This window comes from Mastigoproctus giganteus, chromosome 3 (assembly GCF_048544385.1).
Source record: "Mastigoproctus giganteus isolate SK-2022 chromosome 3, ASM4854438v1, whole genome shotgun sequence".
NCBI lineage: Eukaryota > Metazoa > Arthropoda > Arachnida > Uropygi > Thelyphonidae > Mastigoproctus > Mastigoproctus giganteus.
This window is the reverse complement of record NC_143577.1, coordinates 219,302,274-219,319,608: the sequence shown is the minus strand read 5'-3', so window position 1 is coordinate 219,319,608 and position 17,335 is coordinate 219,302,274. Positions and strand designations below refer to the sequence as shown.

Here is a 17,335-nt window from a genome sequence, read left to right as displayed (position 1 = left end):
ACACAGGTCAGTGTTGCGGCAACGCAGGCCCTCAGTGAGGACACTTTTTAGCACCAGTACGGTGTGTAGGATGCTGCATGGTATGGGTTACCATGGTTGTGTGGCACCCACAAGCCACTAATAATCACGACTTATGCCAAACACCATCAGCTTGGTGCAAGGCTTACTATTCTTGGACCAGAGACCAATTGAAAGCTGTACTTTCAAGTGATGAGCCACAGTACATGGTCCACCTGTCTGACATTCGTGCTGGGTGTGGTGAATGCCCAGAGAAAGTACCTGCAGGACCGTATCATCCCAATAGTGAAGTTTGGTAAAAGCAGCATGATGGTCTGAGGCTTTTTTTTTTTGTTTTATATATATAATTTGGTTTGGGACCATAGGTTGTTTTGGAAAAACAATGTATGTTGAGGATGTGTGGATATCCTGGACAATATAATACTTTATCTACATTATGGAAACATGTCGGGGAAGGTCTGTATCAGCAGAACAACACCCCAAATCATATTGCTTGCATTGTGGCAGACCAGCTTGAGGACATAAGGATTGAAAAAAAAGTTGGACTGGCTAGCTCAGGCCCTCAGTCCTATAGAGAACCTCTGGGATGAATTGAATTGAGGTGTACATAAATATTGGAGGGCATTTACAAAACTGTGGGAAAGTGTTCCATGGAGACTAGAGGCTTGTAAAGGTTAAACTTTTCAGCATGCATTATTAATTTTCTTGTAAATATAGATTATTTGTAGATATGCAGGTGTCTGGATATTAACGGTAGGGCAGCATATATATGCTGGTGCTGAAAACATTTATGTTTTCTGCATACCAACGTTTGTCTTGCTTATCTCATAGTCTGCATTAAATTGATTCTAGGAGCATTCCCTTCCTCTGGTACTAGATACACTTCTGTATGGCTTGCTGTAATTTTTTTTTATTATTTTGAATAATTCTTTGGTTCAATAACTGAAGTTTGATGTGGTGTTTGGCAACAGGAATTTAACTGAAACAGCAGTTAATATTGGAATAAATTATTAAAAAATGTGAACTTATTCACACTTTATTTAAAATAATGAGTAAGAAGTGTTCAGTACATTTTCTTCATTGATTCCCATTCCACAGTGTCCTCAGTGTGATTATTGTAAAGAAATAATTTTCTGTTGCAGTTGAAAATCCTTAAGTACATCTGCACATTCCGTCTTCTTATGTTTATATCTTCGACACTATTGTGTATCAATTAAACACACTTTACTAATTTCGATTATCATCATTATTTACAAAATTGTCAAATCAGACTTCTTCAGTTACATTCAAAACAGAATTGGCAGTATTTCCAGCTAACCTGAAATAATTTCAGTTGTATCAAGAGATAACTACAATAAAAATGCTTCTTACTCCATGATAATTACTTATATAAAGGGCTTTGTGTTTTGGAGCTTATACTGATTCCTTGGTCACATGTACAACTCCTCTCAGTAGTCAGAATGTCCAGGCAAGTAAGAAAAGGGGAAGATATCATATGTCTTCTCCCTGAAATGAGAGACCAAGAATTTTTTACAGTATAAATTTAAATTCTGTTGCTGAAAGGGTGCATCTATATGCCATTTGATTTTTGGTGATGCAATTTGGGGGGGGGGCATATCATTGGTTGTCAAGTTTTCCATTCTGGTAATGCTGGAATGCTTATCTGTTCTGGCCATTGATCACCCTGCTACCCTTTCAAGGATCCTAATGAAAGATGAGGGGTGGGGTATGCAGTGATTCCCTTAGCTTGCATGAGGCTCCTGAGCAAGATAATTAAGATCTCTTGCAGAGGTGCCTAGGGTGAAATAGAAATTCTGTAAAAATAAAGATGAATTTGCAACATAACCCAGAAATTACATCTTTTTCAAATGATCTTTATATGTAATAATGATAATAATAAATGCAAATGGTTATCATTTAACACAATGAAATTGTTTTATAATAAAGTTGGGAGGTTTTATTTTTACTAATAGTCAATTTATTTAAAAATCACTGAAGTCCTTCCTCAGATATATTATGCCAATCCAGTGCCAGCTTAATTGGTTTTATCAACTAGAAAGAATGGTACAATAAAAAAGTGAGTTGGCTACTCACAATAAAAACCAGCCAACTTCATAATATTTGCTTCTTCCTTGTTCATTTTTCTGTAAATAACAGGAAACAGTAGTTGAAAGCCGTTTTATACAAATATACTGCCTGTTTATAAAAGGTTTTTCCCCTCCCTCCTTTCTGTTAGAAAATGATCCTGTTAATATAAAATTAATTATTACTTCCATGCAATTTAAAATTTACCTGAGTGTGAGGTCAGCATGACCTCACCTTGGGAAGCATGAAGTCCCAAGCAGTCGAGTTTGTTGTTCTTAAAGCTTGCCCACCTCCCTTGTTGATGGGAGAGGTATTCTGGTTATTTCAAGATAGATATGATGGTGTGGACTATGATAATGCTGATATTGTTTACCGTTATCTGGACAAGCACATCTAAAAAGAGTATAGTGTGGCCAGTCTCTGTTGCTGTTATTGCTTCACTTCTTTCTGATGAAAGAAGTGAAGCTTCCGTAATGTATGTCTGTAGATCATATTCCAAATCCTCAAGTTCCAGTTAATACATTTTTAGCCAAGAATACAGAAGAATATAATTTCTGTGTGATTATGCTTGTAAAAATTCTAAAAAGTTAACTTATAATATTATCAGTGGCTTACTTTCATTTCTCCCTTGTCTATTATTGAACTTTTTAAAATTTGTATATAGTTTTCTTTGTGCAACTGGTTCTCAAGGAGGGAAATGATAGGGCAGAGTTGCATTTCTCAGACCTTGAAAAATTTTTGTTTTGAATTGTTTTGTTTTCTATAAGAATATAAAACAAAGTAAAATAACTTTAATATGGAAGTAGTTATTATTGTACACAAAAATAGTGGACTGTTTTAAGTTATTAATAAGTTTATTTTTATTTTAGTGCTGGGAAGACAGAGAGGGACGTAAAAACATGTCCAAAAACAATTCCAAATCATTAGCAACACTGAGACAAAAATTAAGAAAATATGATAAAGATTTTGAAGCTGAAATTGCTAATTACAGGCAGAACCCAGATGCTGAAGATGAAGATAAAGATGAAGATGAGGAACCAGGTATTACATTTATAAAGATTTTAGAGATTTTCTAAATTTAAAAAAAATAAATAAGAGTTAATATTTTATGTTGTGAGAAAGTGAGAGAGTGAGAGAGAGAGAGAATTTTATTGTATCACTGATATTCAAATAAATAAAATAGTGAATAGCTTCGAGACACCTTAAGAAACCAACTTTTAAGGATTCAAGCTTTGCTATAAATACAACTTCTGATGTTCTGGTAATTTTTTGATGTTTTCTAAATTATTTGATAATCTTTCCAGTGGTGGCTCATTGACCACTTTGATTTGATTCATCAGTCAATTACTATTTCTACTGCCTTATTTATTATTATTATTTTTTCTGTATTTTCCCCCTTTTTTAATATAATTTTCAAATTTTTAATTTTCATCAATGCAATATAATATTAATTTAGATTAACATGAAATATCTGCCTGCCTCTTGTGATTTTTTTTTTTTTTTTTTTTAACTTGTGTATTATGTCCTTATATTGTTCTGTATTTCCTATTTGTATTATAGGATTTTATTACAGTATAACTTCTTGAAATAACATTTCCAAGTGAATTTTTGTTTTAAGTAGTTACATTTCAATATGGACATTGACAATACAAGCATCCCCAAGATAGATTGAATGTATTGTTGCATTCAGTTTCTGTCTTGTGGAGGTGGAATTTTTTTTAAAACGTTATGATTTTGGCAATTTTTAAACCTCTCTCACACAATATTGCAAATTATGTTGACCTCAATGTGATCTTTGTTACCTGTAATTTTGATGTTAGCCATAATTCTGCCTAGAGACAAATCCACATATGGTTGAAGTGCTCAGAGATCAGCTTATTTTATTCTGATCTGTGTGAAGACCATTACAATGTTTGCCCTTGACATTTTTTGATTGTTAGAGCAAAAATCAATTGTACAAGAAACAAGTTAAATTATGGCTTTCCTCTTATTCAGTATTATACAGGGAACAATAAAAAATCTTGCCCTTCTCATTAGTTAAGAGCAATCACTAATTCAATTTTACAAACAAACAACTGGGTCCTGATTTCATATAATACAGATATTTCATTTTGGCTAATATTTGGCTAATATTATCAGCATTCAACTGCATTAGTTTTGAGTTTATTCGATTTGCCACTACCAAAAACAAAATTTGCTTAAATCATTCATCAAGGTTCAAAATTCATTCATTCTATTGACTGTTATGCTGTGGATTCTGATCGATTGTCACCAATAAATTCGCTGAACTTAACTTCTTTTTTTTTTCTTTTTTTTTTTTTTATGAAAACCCCAAACACGAGAGGTATTAGAACCTATAGTACTTAGTACGGTGCTTGATTTGGAGGTTGAGAAGACGAAAGAAGATATTTGTTGACATTAGACTTGAACTTCTGTAGACTGTAATTTTCAGGAAATATGTATGAAGGAAGGTTGTTCCAGAAAATGGCAGTTGAATGAATAAAATAGGAAGATGAAAAGTTGGGTCTGTGAGTTTGAAGTTGGACAGTAAATGGATGTTGGCTGGTGGCAGCACGTGTTTGGACTGTTTTGAAAGAGTGAGCGGAATTATAGAAGCCAATTCAGAAGAACATTGCCCATGGAAGTATCTGTAGAATAGGCATGCAGCAGAAACAGTACATCTATGAGACAGCGAGTGGAGAGACTGTTAGAGAGGAGTCATTAATTAACCTCACTGCCCTCTTCTGAATGGAATCTAGAAGGCTGAGAGAGAGGTTTTGGGGGAACCACCCCAGATGTGGGAACAATATTCCTTGTTAGGGCAGATTTGCAATTTGTACAGAGTGAACAGCTGTTTCGAAGAAAAGTAATGCTGAGAGTGAAAGAGAAAACCAAGTTTCTTAGATGCAGAGGAAGCAATATCTGTAATGTGCTTGTGACAAGAGAGATTAGAAGCCAAGGTAATCCCCAAAAGAGATATATCATTTTGCCTAGAAATCGGAGCGTCACCAAAGATAAGCATAGGAGCAGAAGAATCCTTTTTTGCGAGATATAAGACAAGACTGAGTTTTAGAAGAATTGAAATCAACAGTTGTCTTTGCAACACTGGACAATTACATGGAGATTGGCATTTAAGGAATTGGTAGCGGATATTCGAGAAGTTTAAGCTGATTGAGCAGGGCAAGGTTTCTCAAAATGGAAAGTGGAATGCAATGTGCTCATCGGCAAAACTATGGATAGGATTTTCAGTCAGTGGAAGAAGGTCATTAATATACAGTAATACCCCGACTTACGCGAACTCGGAGTTACGCAGTTCTTGATTTTTTTCGTTTGGCAACGCTGCCGCCCACTATCTTCAAGGTCGTTTTTCATATGTTATCGATATACGGTGCGACGGCGGACAATGAGAGCGAAAGATGGACAAAATTCAACTTTGCTGCTTTTATGTTTTTTATATCAGTGAAGGGGAAACACATTTCACCATAATAACGTAAAAAGCAACACAATTCCAGCTATCGGTATAATCGCAAATGCAATTAGATCGAGTTTACTACCAGTTTATAACAGATTTCACTATCAGAAACGCAACTGGATTTTTATTGTTTTATGGTAGTAACCCCTAGAAATGTGAGGTGTTAATAGTGTATCTCTGCCTTTATGGTGTTGTTTATTCAGTTGCTACATGCGCGAAGCTTTGTTTATGCGTATCAAGCGTGCCTCCTCGTTTTGTAATTGTGCTTTATTCCCTAAAAATGAGTAAAATACTTAATTAAAAGGTGTGAAAAGGAAGCGTCCTGGTGAAGACACTGCAGATTCAGAGAGAAAAAGAAAAGCAATTATCGATAAACAGAGGCGGACTGGGTCAAAAATTCCTACCCGGGAAAATTTATAGTGGCGTCATACTATGGTTTATGGCCAAAATCACACTGGCCCACCGGGGTTTCCCCGGTAAGGCTTATGGCCAGTCCACCTCTGTCGATAGAGAAAAAATATGAAATTGTGAAACGCTTTGAGCGAAATGAAAGACCATGTGACATTGCACGTGCTACAGGCCTAAATGAAGCAACGGCGAAAAGCACATGACAATTGCAAACTTGACAGGTTGAAAATTGAAAAGGGCTTAAAAATTTTAGAAAACAGACTCCAACGAAGAATGCGTTATAGCTACAAAGCAAGGAATAAAAAAAATTATTAGCTTGCTACGAAGAAATTCTGCGTGAAAAAAAGAACGCGCTGTGTCGTCAGACGAATTTGTTAGATTTTATGAAGCCATCGACATCGAAATAACTTTTTTACGTAAGTCATTTGTTTTTTTAATACATATTTTGTATTAATATGTATAAAGAACTGCAATTTTATTAATATTTTTCTTCTAAACTAGTGTTTTTGTTAGTCCTTGGTCCCAATTAAGCAAAATTTATATGTATTTATATGCAAAGTTGTACCCCGACTTACGCGAATTCGACTTACGCGATTTTCGTCGGACCCACCTATCGCGTAACTTCGGGGTATTACTGTACAAGAAAAAAAGAGTGTGGGAAAGAACTGAACCTTGGGGGACACTGGCATTAGTGGAGAAGTTAGAAGACAGAGAGCCATCTACCATCACCCTCAGTGACTGATCAGAGAGAAAACTGGATAACTAATTACAAAAAACAGTTGGCAAACCATAAGATGGAAGCTTGTTTAGAAGACCTTTATGCCAAACACGATTGAAAACCTTTGAGATGTCAAGAGCAACTGCTTATGTTTCACCAAACTTTTCCATTGAATTAGTCCATAAATGGGTAACATAAGCCAGAATATCACCAGTGGATCGACACTGACGGAATCCATACTGGTGATCATTGATAAGACGGAAGGTTTCTAGGTAGTTTAAGAGTTGGCGGTTAATTGATTTCTCCGTTACTTTAGAAAGAGTAGAGGTAATTGCAATGGGACGATAATTGGATGGGAGGGATTTATTACCCTTTTTGGGAATTGGCTGGATATGAGCAAATTTCCAAGCAGAAGGAAAAACGCCTTTCGAATAAGAAAGTGAAAAAAGGCGGCAAAGAACAGGAGTAAGTTCAGGAGCACAGGTTTTGAGAACAAGTGGAGAAATACCATCGGGACCTGAAGCTTTCTTAGCATCAAGATTTGTCAAAATCCTTCTGATGTGCTTTTTAACGGAAGACCACAGGAGGCATTGAATGTGGCGTGCTAGGAATGGTGGGAAATGTTTTACCAAGATCATTAATACATGATTTGGAAGAAAAATGGGATGCTTGCAGGTCAGCTTTATCCTTGGCACAAGTGATAACAGAACCATCTGGTTTTGACAAAGATGGGCAAAAGTTGCAGCCAATAGCTTTGGCAAGAGACCAGAATGCTCAGCCACCATTCGGGCAAGAAGCAAGTTTTACTCTTAACCTGTTCAAAATCTAGTAGTTTGGACTGATTAATAACTGCTTTACAATTGTTGCTAGCTTTGGTGTAGGCAGAAAATGAAACTGAAAAATTGGAAACAAGCCAATTACGATATGCAAAGTTCTTCTCTTGAACAGCCTTAGCACATTTATTGGAAAACCAAGGTTTAGATAAAGGACGAAATTTTAAAGTGGAGTGTGGAATAAAGAATTCCATTCCTACAAGAATAATTACACTGATACGATTTGAGCAAATGTTGACATCAGAAGATTTGAAACAATAATCTTAACAAGGAAAAGAAGAAAAGAAATCATGCAGATCATCCCATTTTGCATTCTTGTAATGTCAAACAATACAAGGTTGGGAATAACCATGAGATAAAGGCTTCATTGGAGAAGAGACAATCACCAAGTTGTGATCTGAGGTGCCGAAAGGCCACTCACTTCGACCGTGTACTTAGAAGGGTTGTTTGTGAGAAAAAGATCGTGTTGGCTGTATCATTAGTATTGTCTGGTAATCTGGTAGGTAAATGAACAATCTGTGCGAGGTCATTATTAATTGCAAAAGCCTCAGCATCTCAACTAGCTGTGTCGGTGTGACTAGAAAACAGAAGCCAGCTGGAGTTGTGAACATTGAAATCACCAAGGAAAATTACCTTACTGTTAGGAAAGTTGGACTGGAAAAATTCAAGTTGCAAAGAGAGGAAGTCTCTTTGCTACTTGAAAGTCTCTGGAAGTCTCCAAGTGATTAGTGGAGTTGGAGAATGGAAGAGACAACAAATGAATTTGACAGAATGAGGTAGAGAGATTTTAAGCCAGAGATGATCGAAAAGAGGAGATTCCAAATTAACAAGTTTCTGACAGGGAATATCAGAACGGGCATATCACAAGTACCACCTTTGAGGCAAAAAGAATCTTACAGCAAATAATTTGGGCTACTGAGATGAGCAGTAGTTGAATCAACTGATAACTGAGATTCTGTCAGAAAAAGTACATGGAGTTTGGCAGACTTCAAGTGGAAATGAACATTGTTGGATTAGAACTGAGACCAAGTATATTTGTGGAATGAACTAAAAAGTGTTTGGGAGGTTTAGATATTTTTGCAGATAATCTTACTCTATTAGTTTGACAATTCCTAGTGTATTCAATAGTAAGAAAAAGTAGGGGGGGGACATGCTGTATGAAGTTGTGATATTTTTGGATATGACATATACATTGTAAGATACCCAGATCCTTGACATAATGGAGCCTTCACAATGCTCCCTCATACACACACACACTCAGACTTCCTCCATTCACTATCGAGCAGAGTAGAGGTAGCAAGATTATACGCTAGCTGATCTGGAAGCCTCCTAAAGAATTACCAATAGGTTTGGTCCGGTGTACTAACTAGCGGCCAGCCTGCGAACACCATTTTAGAGCTGTACCCTCGAAATGTAGGAAGCTTGGATGTCGCCATGATGTTCATCATAACCTCGAAAGACATCAGTCATACTGCATGATGGAGATGGGGAAGGGTGGACCGGGACTTATCTATGGAGACTGAACATGGGTTGCACCACTTCAAACCTCCAAGAAGCAAAGTGGTAGTATTGCTCCGATTGATGCATGGAGGTTATACCCGAGATAACTAACAGTCCCACCATTGTAAATTTCAAGTAGAGGATTTGGCTGTCACAGACTATCTGAAATTGGGTCCACTTGACTTGAGTGTCACCCGAATATCAGTTCTATCAGCGTTTTAGACTCCCAGGTAGCAAGTACAGCTTGTCTGGCTTATCTGAGAGAATGTCTGAGACAACCTCAAGGACCAAAGACTTGCATTGTGAAAGCTATGCCAGTGGTTCAGTGTTGGTTAGTTACTAATGAACTAAGAGGAGTAAGGTAGTTGTTAACTTACTATAATATTAAGAGATTTCATTTTATACATTTTGTTTCTGAATGCATGAACAGGCTGATAAATACAGTGACATAAATGTCACTGTGTTTATCTGCCTGTTCATGCTATGGCTACTGGATGATTTCGATTTGAACAGCCACAATATGGTCCAGATGTATTTCCATATGTTTTGAGAAATTAAATATACAGTACAGTACTCAGATACAGTTACAAGAAATACTGTGGTTGCACCTGTGTTTGATTGCCCTGCACAAATTGGTTAGCACTCAAGAGTAATGTTGTGTATTAACTCTTTTCTGCATTCCTCCAATTCTGCAAAAAGGGGTTCCTTGTGGTTAGAGAATATTAGCAAACTCACCAAGCTCACCTTGAATGGGTTGAGCACGCTGAATTCTGATGAGATCCTTCCACTTGTTCAGATTACGAACCTAAGGGGGCATAAATTCAAATTAAGAAAAGACAGATGTAGAATAGATGTGCGGAAATTTGCCTTTAGCCAGTGGGTGGTTAATTGCTGGAACAAACTTCCATCTGTCATTGTGGAAGTTGATAGGTTGAATAAATTTAAGGAGGAACTGGACAGGGATTTGGAGGGAATGGTGTGATTTTTTTTTTTTTTTTTTTTTTTTTTGGCTGATGCTGCATAAGCTCATACACTTGCTTTCTTGCATCACATGCCACTATTTCTACTACCAGCCCAAAGTGTAGCGTTCCTCGTCATTAATGTTACAGAATCAAATTGTTTCATTTGATGACATTGGTACTTCAACTTGGGTTTATAATGCTGACAACACTCACACATTATAGTATTAATTATTATTAGTAACACCATCGAACATCCATAGTGGAATGTCGAACTGAACTATTGATGACTGTTATTTGTGGCACAAAACGTTTTTTTTTTTTTTTATGTGAAAACAACTTTGGCGGCACCTTCTAAATTTCAAACTGAAGTGAAACCAGTTTGTCACAAAAATATGAAGCAAAAATGACGCTAATACAGTCACTAACGTTGATTCTTGTGAAAACATCTTTGGCAGGACCTACTACAATTCAGTCCGACAAGTCAAGTGTTGGCCCTTTGATGAAAATGTGAAATGGAAATGACGCAAATTACATCACTTCCTAAATGACGCTAATGCAGTCACTAATGTTGATTTTTTAGAGTAAGTAGTGGGCACGAGCATAAAACATTACATTGTTCATACTAAGTATTTCAGACTGAATTAAAACTGATTGGTGACAAAAATGCTAGACGACATTTAGGAAGTATGCAAGACTTCCTAAATGATGCCAATAATGCTAACTCAATCACTAACATTGATTCGATAGAGTAAGTAGCAGGCATGAGCATATCTGCGAAAGGATCTAAACCTCCCAATCACTTCCTAATTCATTTCACAAATATACGTGGTCTCAATTCTAATCTTAACGATGTCCATTTCCACTTGCAGTCTGCCAAATCTCATGTACTTTTTCTGACAGAATCTCAGTTATTGGTTGATTCAACTACTGCTCATCTCAGATGCCCAAATTATTTGCTGTATGATTCCTTTAGCCTCAAAGGTGGTACTTGTGCATATGTCCGGTCTGATATTCCCTGTCAGAGACTTGGCAATTTGGAATCTACTCTCTTTGATCTTCTCTGGCTTAAAATCTCTTTACCTCATTGTGTAAAATTCATCTGTTGTCTCTGCCATTCTCCCAACTCCACTAATCACTTGGAGGTTTCTGACTTCCTCTCTCCGCAACTTGACTTTCTTCAGTCCAACTTTCCTAACAGTGAGGTAATTTTCCTTGGTGATTTTAATGTTCACAACTCCAGCTGGTTTCTGTTTTCTAGTCACACCGACCCAACTGGTCGTTGATGCTGAGGCTTTTGCAATTACTAATGACCTTGCACAGATTGTTCATTTACCTACAAGAATACCAGACAATCCTAATCATACAGCCAACACGCTTGATCTTTTTCTCACAAACAACCCTTCTAAGTACACGGTCAAAGTGAGTGGTCCTTTCGGCACCTCAGATCACAACTTGGTGATTGTCTCTTCTCCAATGAAGCCTTTATCTCATGGCTATTCCCAACCTCGTATTGTTTGACATTACAAGAATGCAAAATGGGATGACCTGCGAGATTTCTTTTCTTCGTTTCCTTGGTCGGATTACTGTTTCAAAACTTCTGATGTCAACGTTTGTTCAGATCGTGTCAGTGAAATTATTCTTGTAGGAATGGAATCCTTTATTCCACACTCCACTTCAAAATCTCGTCCTTTATCTAAACCTTGGTTTTCCAATAAATGTGCTAAGGCTGTTCAAGAGAAGAATGTTGCATATCGTAATTGGCTTGTTTCTAATTCTTCAGTTTCATTTTCTGCCTACACCAAAGCTTGCAACAATTGTAAAGCAGTTATTAATCAGTCCAAACTAGAGTTTGAACAGGCTAAGAGTCGAAAACTTGCTTCTTACCCTAATGGTAGCCGAGCATTCTGGTCCCTTGCCGAAGCTATTGGCCTCAACTTTTGCCCATCTCTGCTACCACGTCTGTCCAAACCAGATGGTTCTGTTGTCACTTCAGCCAAGGATAAAGCCTGACCTGCTAGCATCCCATTTTCCTTCCAACTCGTATATTAATGATCTTGGTAAAACACCTCCCACCATTCCCAACACACTGCATTCAATGCCTCCTGTGTCTTCCGTCAAAAGGATGTCAGAAGGATTTTGACGAATCTTGATGCTAAGAAAGCTCCAGGTCCCTATGGTATTTCTGCACTTGTTCTCAAAACCCGTGCTCCTGAACTTACTCCTATTCTTTGCCGCCTTTTTTCACTTTCTTATTCGAAAGGTGTTTTTCCTTCTGCTTGGAAATTTGCTCATATCCAGCTAGTTCCTAAAATGGGTGACAAATCCTTCCCATCCAATTATCGTCCCATTGCAATTATTTCTACTCTTTCTAAAGTAATGGAGAAATCGATCAACCGGCAACTCTTAAACTACCTAGAAACTTTTCGTCTGATCAATCAACGTCAGTATGGATTCCGTCAATGTCGATCTACTGGTGATATTTGGCTTATGTTACCCATTTATGGACAAATTCAGTGGAAAAGTTTGGTGAAACACAAGTAGTGGCTCTTGACATCTCAAAGGCTTTTGATTGTGTTTGGCATAAAGGTCTTCTAAACAAGCCTCCATCTTATGGTTTGCCAACTGTTTTTAGTAATTGGTTATCCAGTTTTCTCTCTGATAGCTCACTGAGGGTGATGGTAGATGGCTCTCTGTCTTCTAACTTCTCCACTAATGCCGGTGTCCCCTAAGGTTCAGTTCTTTCCCCCACTCTTTTCCTCTTGTATATTAATGACCTTCTTCCATTGACTGGAAATCCTATCCATAGTTTTGCCGATGATAGCACATTGCATTCCACTTTCCATTTTGAGAAAACTTGTCTGCTCAATCAGCTTCAACTTCTCGAAAATCTGTTACCAAATCCTTAAATGCCGATCTTCAGGTAATTCTCCAGTGGGGCAAAGGCAACTTAGTTGATTTCAACCCTTCTAAAACTCAGTCTTGTCTTATATCTCGCAAAAAGGATTCTTCTGCTCCTATGCTTATCTTTAGTGACAATCTGATTTCTAGGCAAAATGATATATCTCTTTTGCGGATTATCCTGACTTTTAATCTCTCTCGGCCCAAGCACATTACAAATATTGCTTCCTCTGCATCTAAAAAACTTGGGTTTTCTCTTTCGCTCTCGGCGTTACTTTTCTTCCAAACAGCTGCTCACTCTGTATAAATCACAAATCCGCCCTGTCATGGAATATTGTTCCCACATCTGGGGTGGTGCCCCCAAAACCTCTCTCAGGCTTCTTGATTCCATTCAGAAGAGGGCAGTTAGGTTAATTAATGATTCATCTCTAACAGAGTCTCTCCACTCGGTGTCTCATAGACGTACTGTTTCTGCTGCAAGCCTCTTCTACAGATACTTCCACGGGCACTGTTCTTCTGAATTCGCTTCTATAATTCCCGCTCTCTCTTTCAAAACAGTCCGAACACGTGCCACAACCAGCCAACATCCATTTACGGTCCAACTTCAAACTCACAGAACCAACTTTTCGTCTTCCTCGTTTGTTTATTCATCTGACTACCATTTTCTGGAACAACCTTCCTTCATATGTATTTCCTGAAAATTACAGTCTACAGAAGTTCAAGTCCAATCTCAACGAATATCTTCTTTTGTCGTCTCAACCTCCAACCCAAGAACGGTACTAAGTACAGTCGGTCCTCGTATAACACGTGTTTACATTACACAAATTCGATCATACACGATTTATAAATAGGGGAACGATATCTTATATAACACGAACCGAATTCGCTTATGCACGATTCGCCTTTGTGTTTACAAGAAATGGCAGTATCACCCCAACCGAACGCAACACGATAGGAATGAAGAAGATCCTGAAAATGTATTTATGTGTTTTATATCTGTGAAGGGGAACCACATTTCACCATAATAACGTAAAAACCAACACAATTCCAGCTATCGATATAATCGCAAATGCAGTTAGATGGAGTTAGATGGAGATTCCACTAGCAGAAACGAAACTGGAAATTGTTTTTATTGTTTTATGGTAGTAACCCCCAGAAATGTGCTTTAGTAAAATGTGAGGTGTTAATAGTGTATCTCGGCCTTTACGGTGTTGTTTATTCAGTTGCTATACGCGCAGCTTTGTTTATGCGTATTAAGCGTGCCTCCTCGTTTTGTAATTGTGCTTTATTCCCTAAAAATTAGTAAAATACTTAAAAGGTGTGAAAAGGAAGCGTCCTGGCGAAGACACTGCAGATTCAGAGAGAGAGAGAAAAAAAAAAAGCAATATCAATAAACAGAGGCGGACTGGATCAAAAATTCTTACCCGTGAAAATTTATAGTGGCCTCGTACTACGGTTTATGGCCAAAATCACACCAGCCTGCGGCCCACCGGGGTGTCCCGGGTAAGGCTTATGGCCAGTCCGCCTCTGTCGATAGAGAAAAAAATATGAAATTGTGAAACGTTTTGAGCGAAATGAAAGACCATGTGATATTGCACGTGCTACAGACCTAAATGAGGCAACGCCAAGAATTACAAAGAATGCGGAGAAAATAAAAACAATTTTCATAGCGGGAACAACTCAAAGTGTAATTAAAATCCATTAGATTAAGACACGAGAATTGGAAGAGATGGAATGGCTGTCATCTATTTGGATAGAAAATCAAACAAAAAACAAGTTGGCTTACGATAGAAGGAAAAGCATTAGCAATATTTTATTACGTAATAGTCGTAATAAAATACGTAAGCATTTTATTACGACTTATATACTTACGTATTACGACTATTTTATTTAATATAATAATTTTTTACGAATAAAATACGTATTTTATTCGTAAAAAATACTTTTTTAGTATTAAAAAATACTAAAAATACTTTATTATAATATAATATATTATTTTTTATTACGTAATTTAATCGTTTTTAGATACTTACGTATTTTAAAATTACCCGATTTTTTATTGTGTTTGGTAATGATTTGGTTCCAAATGTGTGTTCAATCTTGGGTGGTCGGCACATAACCCCACTTTTCCCATAGGGCCTGTTGTTTATATTGCACGATTTTGCATTGCATGAGGGTTTCTAGGAACACAACTATCGTGCTATACGAGGACAGACTGTACTATAGGTTGTAATACCTCTCATGTTTGGGGTTTACATAAAAAAAAAAAACATTACAGTGTTTATAACTTCGGTTCTAGCTGTTCAATTTTAAAATGGTTCTGATTTTCGTCAAAGTTGTTTTCAAATAAAACATCTTTCGTGTGTGCGGTGTACACACGTGTTTTTTTTTTTTTAGTATGAACATAAAGTGTTTCATTACACTGATGAAGAGAACATATGGTTCCTGAACATTATATAAGTTTATTTATTTATTTTTATTTTTTTTTAAATCCTCATCATGTTAATTATTTGAACTGTGTAGTGTTTTTCATTATCTTTTGTACTGTAGTGGGGTACAACACTAGATGGTTAAGGTGTAGTGTATATACCTTTCAAAACTATATTATTATTAAAATGGGTCCTTGGCCTAACTCATATCTGTACACGTATATTGTGTCTATAGTACTTTGTGTTTACAGGCCAATTTGCATGTTGTGCAGGCTTAAAAACACCTAGAATAACTCACTGGAGGGGTGAATAACCCTCTGCCTAAGATTAACTAACTACAGCCTCAGTTGAAGATGACTTCCTCCAGTCATTGACAGGACTCGATTCAGTTGACTAACTTTACTAACATCACAGTGTGTGTGTTTATCAGTGTGTGTGTGTGTGAGAGAGAGAGAGAGAGAGAGAGAGAGAGAGAGAGAGAGAGAGAGAGAGTGTGTTCAGGTGCAGGCTGCGCTTGAACTTTTTTTATTATTATAGATTGGTCATTGTTCTAAATGTTGATAGAATCTTTACCTTTTATCAGATGAAATGCACAAGAGGGCATAAATTTAAATTTGGAACAGAATGTTGCACAATAGAAGTGCAGTAATTTGTATTCAGCCACAGAATAATCAGTTCTTGAAATAAACGTCTGCCTAATGTCAGTGTTGTAGTTTTAACAAATTTAAGGAAGGTTTGGATAGGAGTGGAGAAATGAAGTTTGGTTTTTTTTTTTTTTTTTTTTTTTATGCTGTTTAAATTGTACTCATTTCAGCACTAAAAATAATAAAACTAAGTAATCTTAAATTCAAAAAATACAGTAAGATCCCCGTATCCGCAGGGGATACTTTCCAAGACCTACCGTGGATGGCTGAAACCACCTGCTGGCCCCATATATAATGTATTTTTCTTGTACATACATAAGTATAATAAAGTTTAATTGATAAATGAAACACACAGTAAGAGATTGCCAACATTCATCATCATCATCAGCCATTTTCAATCCACTGCAGGATGAAGGCCTCTCCAGCAACTTTCCAGTTCCTTCTGTTTTGAGCACTGGCCATCCATTTACTACTCAAAAACTCATGAATTTCATCTATCCATCTCCGCCTTTGTCTTCCAGGTTTTCTTCTGGCTCCTCTTGGGTACCATTCTGTTATTTTCTTAGTCCATCTGTCATCATGTCTTCTAGCTATGTGTCCTGCCCAAGACCATTTTAGTTCTTTAGTTTTGATAAGAATGTCCTTTACTTGAGTTTGCTGCCTAATCCATGTGTTTCTCTTCTTATCTAACAGTCTGATTCCCAATATAATTCTTTCCATTCTTCGCTGTGTAGTTCTTAGCTTCTCTTCCATTCTTTTGGTGAGTGCCCAAGTTTCACTTCCATAAGTCATGGTGGGGAGTATACATTGGTTCATTATTTTACGTTTCAGACAAACTGGGATATTGCTCTTCAGTATGTGACTATATTTCCTGAATGCTATCCATCCAAAATTTATTCTTCTCTTGACTTCCAGCCATTTATCATTATTACAGCTAATAACTTGTCCCAGATAAGTATATGACTCCACCTTTTCAATTACTGCTCCTTCAATCATTATTTCCCTTTCCGTGGCATACTTGTTCATCATTACTTTTGTTTTAGCCATATTCATCTTTAGTCCAAAATCCTTACTAACTGTGCATAACTGATTAAGATTTTCCTCTAATTCTTTGGGATCGTGGCTTATGACCACAATGTCATCTGCAAATCGTAAATGGTTTAGGTACTCTCCGTTCACATTGACTCCTTTCTGCGACCAGTCTAATCTTCTGAAAGCTTCCTCAAGGGCAGCAGTAAACAGCTTCGGAGATATTGTGTTGCCTTGTCAGACTCCTTTCTCGATTTTAAATTTCCTACTGTCTTTGTCTAGTCTAATAAAGGATGTAGCACTCTCATATATTTTCTTCAAAATCATAATATATGGAGT

At 37.0% G+C, this 17,335-nt stretch overlaps 1 protein-coding gene across 1 annotated transcript in view; it reads left to right on the top strand.

Moving 5' to 3' along the window:
* Positions 1 to 17,335, top strand: part of eIF3c (eukaryotic translation initiation factor 3 subunit c) — a 210,768-nt gene that overhangs the window by 42,644 nt on the left and 150,789 nt on the right. The window contains exon 6 of the mRNA XM_090369631.1: positions 2,973 to 3,144. Within this exon, the coding sequence (XP_090225757.1) occupies positions 2,973 to 3,144 (172 nt within the window). The remainder of the gene's footprint in view (positions 1 to 2,972; positions 3,145 to 17,335) is intronic.